The sequence below is a fragment of the Plasmopara halstedii genome (genome assembly GCF_900000015.1).
Source record: "Plasmopara halstedii genome assembly, contig: Scaffold_614, whole genome shotgun sequence".
Taxonomy (NCBI): Eukaryota; Oomycota; class Peronosporomycetes; order Peronosporales; family Peronosporaceae; genus Plasmopara; species Plasmopara halstedii.
The window spans coordinates 489,557-499,260 of NW_020187532.1; the positions used below are offsets into that span (position 1 = coordinate 489,557).

The 9,704-nt window shown below is 42.8% G+C and overlaps 1 protein-coding gene across 1 annotated transcript; it reads right to left on the bottom strand.

Annotated features, from left to right (window-relative positions):
* Nucleotides 1-6,144: 6,144 nt before the first annotated feature.
* PHALS_12125 (uncharacterized protein) lies at nucleotides 6,145-6,840 on the bottom strand (the record flags this gene model as incomplete). Its single annotated transcript, XM_024727611.1, has 1 exon — nucleotides 6,145-6,840. One exon carries the CDS (start codon nucleotides 6,838-6,840, stop codon nucleotides 6,145-6,147), a length of 696 nt encoding a protein of 231 aa, XP_024578171.1.
* Between the last annotated feature and the right edge of the window lie 2,864 nt (nucleotides 6,841-9,704).

The window sequence follows — 9,704 nt, forward strand, 5'->3', positions numbered from 1 at the left end:
TGTAATCAACGTATCCCTATGAGTCATATCTTCTCTTGCACATATTGCACGTCCACCCCGTTGCACCTGTGGTAGGCTGCAACAACTACAACAATAATTTTAACTCAAAACGAATTGTGATGGAAGTAAAATCACTCAGCCATTAACGGACATTCAACGTAGGAGGGTCTATCGTGTGGTCAACTGCACTCAGAAGAGCTTAGCAGATACTAATGATTAAGCTGAGCAATAGCAGTGTGGCTGACGCACTGAGGGCTGTAACGTTAATTACGAGAGAATGCATTTGCGGAACACAGGGAGCCATCTACAACATGAAGTAGTGCAAATGCTTGATAACTGGGAAGAAGTAGACCAAACGGTATTTCTGTCATCAATTCGCTATAGATAGGTCTATTTGATTGAAAGCGGCCGTTTATTTAGCGCAAAGCAAGATAGAATGACACGGACCAAGGCTAAAGAAATATATGCCTGGTGTCAACTCAACGAGGATATAACTCCGCTTTCGACGCAAAACTGTGTTCTTGAGTCGCATTTTGTTTCACAAGAGAATAAAATCGAAGCTACGTTAAATTGTCCCGTATCAATCTTTCGTGTCATGGCTCAGTGTACACACTAAGGATACATAGTCGACGTACCCCAAACGAAAAGTATTGGATGTTGTCTCGATATACTATAAAATCGATTAGGCCAGGGGCGCTAACAGCATGTAAAGCCTTTTGCAAGCGCGGGACTTAACTTTCCGATGTTGATACTCATATGAGCACTATAGATGTATTGATTCATATCGTCACAGTTAATGAAAGAAGAAGGCTATGTCATCCTCTCATGCGCGATCCTCGCATTCAGACCAGTCGTTGTGCCAAAACCTGATGCAGCATGACGACACCGGCTTTGAGCGATGATACGCTTCACTATCAAATAAATCGTGTTATCCTTTTTTGTTGTTGTAAATTACTAGTTCCCGTCGGATTAAAAAGCTATTTACAGGTATTCCGAATGTTTATGGCCAATTTGGTGAATGGTTGTGAGTATCAATACATGTTTTAGCTACGATTTTAAATGGTCGTTGTACGGCAGTCGAAAATAAGTTTCACAGAAATACCAGCACTTTTCTCTTAGAATCGGTCTGTGGATGAGACGAAATTGGCACCCATTGATTGCAGTCTACAAAGTTTATCGCTGATGGAACGGAAAATTGCAGGACTAGAGTCTTAATGGAACGAGTAAGAGCAACACATTTGACGCTATCGAATAGATTTTTCCTTGTGGAGGCAAGTCGAAGCGAATAAGAGCAATAAAACTCCTGTATAGAATGGTGAGTGTAACGTAAGAGTATAAGATTCCCCCTTGTGATGACGCATCGTTTCTATAATACAGCATTATTGTGTGACGAGGAGCTACATGCTCTGTGCATTGACTCGTTAACAGAGTGTGATGCAGGTTTAGGGGTTGTAGAAGCTATCATCGCGCTGGAAAATTTATTCTCTTACGAAAAACCAATGATATTGAATTCACCGAGATGATACGCTGGGTAATGAGGGAAAGTTGATCCATCATGGACGAATCTGTCAGATCGGATAGCGAGCTTCAGAAACCCTATACATCAATTTTATTACTTCGTAAAGAATAATCACGACGTGGAAATACAGACTTACCATAAATGATTTGTCTTACCGACCCCGCAGACAAATCGACATCACGGTAAACACGTGTCTCGACGAAGCTATCCTCACCCTTTGTAACTTGTGAGTCACTCGGACATTTAGATGTTGCGGGTCCTTGAGAGCTTGTATGAAATATTGCTACTCATTTATGTTCACCAACATATCGGACCTCGACAAAGTTCATCACGAAATGAAATATTGCTCAATACTTTACAAGACTGAGTAAGAAAGCCACTAGCACCCAATTTTTCGTAAACAAAGGGCAGATTTTAGTATCTCTATACCTCCCTAGACCCTTTTGTATGACCACTTGTCAGTGAAAGAGGTATCCTTGACAGCAAGCGCCAGCGTCATGCTGCTACAATTCATATGGTGTGGATGTTCATGATTGTTTCGGAGGACTTATCCCGCGCACAGATACTCATACTCAGAGAATCTTCGAGAAAGGCGCGGGCCAAAGAGCTTACGGCCTTATTGCATGCTATCTGGAAAGGCCGAGGTGACAACCAATATGAATAGCCATAGCGCATATCCCAGGCCTCGACACCTCTGCTCTCACTTTAAGCCATACAGCCGTGCTGCTCACTGAAAAAGGCAATCTCTACGCGCTGCTTATTCTATGCACGAGTTAGAAATTCCGTGTCCGTTCCCTAGGGCAGAATGTTTAGCAACATACCCCGCAGAGCTTACATCGATGTTAACAGCGAGCCAGACTCGGTTCGGTTCCGACCGGCACGTGTGCAAGTAAGAAATTTGCAACAACCCGTGCCGATCCCATCCCGCCGTGATCATAATCTTAATCTATCTATTACTTCTTCTCGCTACGATGTGGAGGGATCCTCACACGCAATGGATTTGCACGCCAGCCACCTGATCACACCGGGAGCAAAAACTATCGCCCTCAATTCGATCAGCGATTGCTTTGTTACCCTACATTTCTTTAATATCCAGCAATGATGTCCGCGCTTGGACCAGCAGCGGTCGGTGGATTACGCATCATTTTTATGACTGTAGATTGGGTACTGTATGCTGACGAGAGTCTGACGAGTATTCCACATAAATTGCACGGCAATATGCTCGTCGAAAAGGAACGATTAGTAGAAGAGTTGGGGCTGATTTTATAATTTGTCACAAATGTACCTGTCATTGATGACACTTGGTTGCGAGTAAAGAGACAGTTATCCTGAAGGATCCTTTGTTGAAGGAATTTCGCGACGTAATGACGAGACATCCACCACATGTGTCCTTTGGTAAATCAGTGCATTTTGAAATTGACTGAAATTCTGGAATGCCTCGGCACGAAGTAGCCCACTAATTTCCAATCGTCCACACTTCAATGTCACATATTTCATCTCAGTGAGATTATGCTCAAATTGTAAACTTGGCGACGCTACATCTGTTGTGCATCAGTACCAATTCGATGCTAGAATCTGGCAAGACACACAAATGTACAGCGAAGACACATGTTTCACTGGTTGTAGTATACCAACCTAACTACTCAGCGTACGAAGTCGATACGACAAAGTTGTGACCACGCAACTCCGTCATCAGTTTCTCAAGTAGTAGTAAGGGGGGTCGACACTTCTGACTACTTCGATCTTTCCATTCACGAGTGAGAAAATCTTCTCTTCCTTGAAGCTTTATTGATATGTGCGGTGGGCCTGTCGTATGGATGTGCTAAGTAAATAGTACCGTTACATCTTTCTTATCAAGAAAACCTGTTCCTTGTACCCGCTACTCATGGTCGCCCTCCTCTCCACCTACTCTTCACATAGATTGCGGCAACCAATCCTTCAAATTCCGACCCTAACAGGAGAAACAGCAACTCTGAGCTATCCTTATACGTCTAGCCCGATATACACGCTAGATGGCACGACATAGAATTGCTCTCTTGTCTAAACAGAATAAACTGAGAGCACCTCAATAAACAATCGTGTTTTCCGCCTCGTCCAAATACCTCGGCTGACGTGAAATCTTTACTTGAGGTAGTTAGAAATGATTTTGCTTACAAAGGTTGACAACAGAATGACCAGCATGAAATTAGTTGCAGCTTCGTCTCTAAGCTATAAAGCGCATCCGATTCCTAGTATTTGTGCTTATAGCTCACAAATACGTCACCGGAAGAGAAGAGTACGCTATGCACCTAGTTTTCTCGACTTCTAGCCGACCCATGGCTTGTGGCGTCCCATTCACATACCAACAGGCATGAGATTGTGAGATTGTATTTCAAATCTCGGTCCAAACTTAAACAGCATTCTAAGCTGTCAAATTCCTTAGAAATACTTTTTTATGCTCAGCATAATCTTTCACGCTTTTACCGGTGTTTATGTCGCAAACCACATGGTCGTCGTATCCGTAGTTATCATCTTCGATGCCTTTGCGTACTGGCTAATGTTTATGCCAGTCGTGTGTAGTAAATAATTCTACAACGCTCATAAATCTACCAGGATATTTCACGACTATGCCACACCCTGAACGTTGATGCTATCATTCAACGCTCTTGGGGATTGATTCCGACTTTGCATAGAGAGAATCGCTTATTGGGGCTGATTCTCATGGATGACGGCCGATGTTTTGTAATATAGAATCCGGGTTGCTCCCAATAAGCCGCCCTGCGTTTACTGGAGTTGATGCTTCATGGCATGGGTCGGTAGTATGTTACCCCTACGTAAAAGTCAGAGCCGTCGAAAAAGAAAGCACGCTAACCCCCAACTGTGGAGTTTCTACCCATCCACGCACTGAACCACGCCCACCACTTCCTTGAAGGAGTTGAGTTGGACGCGGTAGGTCTTGGTGCAAACCGCGACCACTCGACAACCCTCCCTGAAGATGGAACCGGTTGCAGCCCTCGAGAGAGGGTCGGATGTCGCTTCGGTTATTAAAACTCTTAACTCTTGATTGTAGTTTGCCAATCATTATCCCCTCGACAGGAGATCAAGCTTCAAACGTAACAAATACACCTGGTTAGGCGGTGCGAACATTCGTGACATTTATCGCTTTAGATCACCCCACGTTGGGAATTTGGGGGTATCCTTTTTCACCATATTTAGGTGATTGCCCATAAAGCACGACAACCGGCTTGGTGATCCCAAGCCTGATGCGCTATAGCTCCAAATGCAGCAAAATACAGCAACAACGACTCAATGGCCGTAGCAGATTCTTACTCCAGAGTGAGAAGTTATCTCCACCACCCCGTACCTTAAGTTGTAGACGCTCGACATCAGAAGCGATACGCTGAAACCCATTTGTTACCAACGGCGTCTGTATTGAACACGCTTAGACGCGCCCCATCACCGCATTCTCAACGCTGGTGAGCGCCTAAGGCAAGTGATCACCACCTCCGGTCGTTTAGCTGCCACCCTGCTAATCCCATCGGGAAAAAAACTAAAAATTCGTTAAGTGGGTCTATTAATTTCGGGGACAGGTACTTAGAAGTTCAAGTTCCATCTCTCCGCAGGGTTCAGTCCATTCACGACTTTGTCGTGGGATTGATTGCAAGAGCTATCATGCTGAATGATGTCGCCTTGTACTCTGCACAGAGGAGCTTGGACTCTCAAAATCCACGTCAACAAACGTACAAACGACGTGTCGCATTCTTCAATCAAAAGCGGAACTGAGCGCTTTTACATGACAAACACTGTTTCTTTGCTCCGCTGTTTCAAGAGTACACTTTACCAAATAAATTTTATTTAGACTGCTACAACAATGCACGTTTAAAAATTCTCGTGACAAACCTTTTTTACCCCACGAACATTTTGGAGCTTGATCAACTTTATAATAACCTATATCTGGGTATTTACGAATGTAAACAATCACTCCAAGTGCAGTTTTAATTGGTAGATTTGTACAGATACAAGCGAACCAAATGTGGAACGGTAAGAGTATACAGGATTACACCGAAGTGATCATTTTGAGAGTTTCACTCGATCGCAAAGCTAATTGCACGCCTTAGCTCCGCAAGTGCGCAAGTGACTAATGTGATCGCTGCTTGGAAAATGCAGTGTCAGGCTAACAGAAGAGGTCAGAGTGAAGGCTGTCAAAGAAATTTATGCCTACATAACCCATTCTATGTGGCCGCTTTTTGTTTGGACTACCGCAAATTTGTCAAACAACTTTTGTTGGAGTTATCACCGTTCAAACAACTTTTGGAGTTATCACCGTTCAGGTAGTTTTCGGACGGTAAGACAAAGTTTAGAGCGGATTAAGGTGTTGCCTCTCGTAGGTTGCCGCAAGACTGTCGTTGTGTCGTTGTGGGGTAGAAATATCGATTGTATGTTATTCCAAAGTATCACATATTTTTGATGTGGGTTTCTATGTACCAGCGAATCATTTTCATGTTAAATTCTGCCCATGATGTTTTATTCGTCAATTGCTAGCGGAGATCTATTTGACCACAAAAGTAGTTATTTTAAAAATACTACAAACAATAATATTGATCGACACAACTCTAATTAAATGTAGAGCGCGTAATACCATGCATTCACTCCGTGCACTTGACCCAACGTCCGTATCCAACGCAATCCCAGTGAGAATTGTGCTCCTCTGCATATGCTTGTACTGACATGTTTTCGAACTGATGAATCAGGCTCGCATAATTGTGCTCTCTAGCAAAGTCAGCAAGCTTCCTTGTGGATTCACGAGTTTCTTTGATCTCAACGTCTTCTTTGACAACGTTCGATTCGACAACATCTCTCTCTTGATTCGTTGAGCAATCGGTCGACACTGTATGCGCTTCAGATGCGAGATCTTCACTCTTTGCTCTGTGCTTGCCCGATAGAAAAGGGTTACACTTGTTGAGCAAATTGTCAGCACTCGCCCTTAAAACATCATGGGTCGAATGATCGTCGAGAGCAAATGTTGGAGCTGTCTCCCAATTTGCGAGTGCCACCACCTGACACCTTGGAGATGCTGGAATAGGGTACAGCGGTGCGGTATCTGGCTTCACCAGTTTGCACATGTCGTCGAATGCAATGTGCTGCTGCTTCTTCGATCCGATTTTGGTTGCATCCTTGAACTCTTCTCGTCGAGAATTTCTGGCCATAGCCATGTCGCTACCTACTCCTTGACAAAGCAGAGGCTTAGCCGTGTATCTGACCACAGCTTTCCACACCTTGCGTGCAGCGTTTGTCATTTTAGTGAGCATTTTCATGCGAAAGAATGAACCTTTGACCTTCATGCCGATTTTAAGCAAATTGACGCCGGCGTGTTCACATTAATCGGGTGCGTGACTGGTGGCAATAAAAATAATGGCCATATCCCAAGCAAGGGCATCAAACGTGGATCGGCAGAAGATATTACAAATAAACTTACATGTGACACGCATTGGAACGGCCATGTTGAGGTCAAGCTTGTAAGAATCGTAAGGTGTCACCCATACATGTTGGATGCCTTTAGGATCCTTTGACAATGCAGAGCGAATGAGTCAACTGAGTTTATATGTTTTCTAGGCAGCTATTGGGCAAAGCGAGCTGGAACGATTGCGTGGAGGGTACGAAAGTAATTGTCACTCCAGATATCTATCTTATCAGGTGCCTTAATATATATTTTTTTACTTTAATTTAAAAGTACGTCACCACGAAGAATAGGTGTTAACCCAGACCTGCTAGAAACTTGAGCTGACGCATACAGACCACAAGAAATTGTCATTCTGTCACCCAAAACTGTTTCAGTGGCTGTGTCGCATGTTAAAAATTCTTGATTAAGTTTGATTCGCCACCGTTTGATCATCAAACTTGGCGAAAGAATGCTATGATAATTATTAACTGGGTTATTCACAAAATTGTAACTTGTTGCTGTGGTGACGCTGTTGAGGCGTGTAGGAAAGCCTCGATCGGTTTGAGCAGTGTCAGAATCAGGTAGCAGCGTCGTTTGGTCGATGCTCTGAACTGCACAAAGTCGACAAGATCGGCAAAGGCACATAGAGATCTTCGGCACTGCTCTCTCTCAAATCAGTTGGGTTTGCAATCCTAGCAAAGAAAGTGCGTTGTGATTGGTGGTGGTCGGTCATGAAACAGAGAAAAGTGGTGTCTCTAACACGTAAATCATGGAGTCCTGTCCACTTTGGTGCCAGATTGTTAGCGGACTTAAACTGGTCAGCTCTTGAAGGGTGGAGAATCGCGATGGCAAATGATTTGCTATCTGTATTGAGGACGAAGCCACCATAGTTTCCGCAAAAGTTCTTTAGCAATGGTTCGCCGACGACCTTCATCTCATGCAGCACGAAGGTTTTCAATATATTACATTTTCTCGCTTGACAGTCAGATACTTTGCTATGTCATGCTACCGAGAAAGTCGCCTCTTGAAAGGGATAGCCTAATTTTTCTGCTGGAAATGCATTTTAGCCTATCCTTTTACGGTTCGTCGCCATCCAGCATTGCTGATCATTTAATGAAAGACGCAATATATAAAGTACAAAATCTGTTGATTAATAAACAAGGTTTTGTAACGCTTATAATCATACAGCATTGAATTACATTCTTCTGGTTAGCCAATTTAGATCGGACCTAATCCAATCAGCATTCCAGCCATTACGTTTCAGACACCGTTATCGTTAGACTATAATATGATGACGTGCCGCTAGAATAGGTCGTTACTGAAAAGGATACCTCATCTCGGCTTGAAAATCGATACTTGTATTTCTATTACAAATGAAGTCGATGATACGTTTTTCTGAAGGATACGCAAAAAAATCTTTTTATCCCGGGATATCGAGTTCAATATGACGACTTCTGCGCACGTGGCGGAAGGCAAATTTTACGTGCTGATGACTTTAAGGTGCACAACGGTTCTGACGACAAACACGCCACATACATTAAGGCGTTGCTTTTTTGGCTGCCCAGCTGATTCAAGACAAGATAGGGAGCTCATGTTTTTTTAAGATTTTACTCGCTATCGACCACAATCTGTCAATATATGACGATATTCAGACGAGCGCTATCGTCTTTACATAATTTGCCGGTAAAAACGCCTGTGACGGAGCATCCAGCGCTTTTTTTGTTAGCGCCAATGTTTTACCTTGACAGAGATGAACGGTCGCATATAAGACATTACACAAAAGATATATGATTATTTGTTACCTCAGGGTCGCGAGTTGTTTGGAAATTCGCATACATCAAAATGCTATGCCTATAGTGCCTTCAATATGCTGACTTTGTCATATATAATTCTACAAACATTGTTTGATAGAATTATTGCTCTGTGAGCTACATTACAATTCATACGAACGTAAAGGCCTTGGTTTTATGCTTCTTGACTATTAAGCGCACGTGTGCTATGAAATAGCTCATGTGTGTCTTGGATGCAGGAAATCGCATGAATTCTATTTGACTTATACTTTGAGCGAGTGCTAATCCTTTCTTGTACGGCTTAATGTGCCATACCATCATTTATCATGACAATCAATTACAAGGCCTCATGATCACGTTTGAGTTGCATTCTGCACCAAAAAATGCTCTAAGCATGTGCAAGGAATGACTTACCTTTTTAAATACCTTTGAAAGCTAGGCTTCAGTAAAATTGTAATTACAGTCAATGCACTTTGAAGAGTATATCTTGCAGAATACATGTATTTCAATTGCAAATGCTGGAGTCTTGGCAAAGCCGGTAGCAAAGTAAAGGCGAACGAAATAAAGCAGTGCATACTTATGTGACTCGACTTTCATGAAAACGGACAGTCAAGACATGGATTTTCAAAACCAAAAGGGCATGACACGGCATTGTCATTCATGCGTTTTCCGCGCCAATCATTGATTTGGATGATTTGTTTTCCTTTTCATATTTTGTTCAGTATGAGAAAGTCACTTAACAGTTGCGCGTTGTGTATAATTCTGAAAAGCTAAATGCGAAAACAAACCCGAGACGAATGAAGAAGTACTTTTAATTGCTAAGGAGGAAACATCTCGAACAGCGATTAAACAGCATTATGATACCGGCTAGCTAATAGATTATCCAGCAAGAACAGACTACAGAATATTCAGAGAGATTACATCACGGGAAATTTACTAACAGGTATAGAGGTAGCAAATTGTTTTAAGGAGTAAG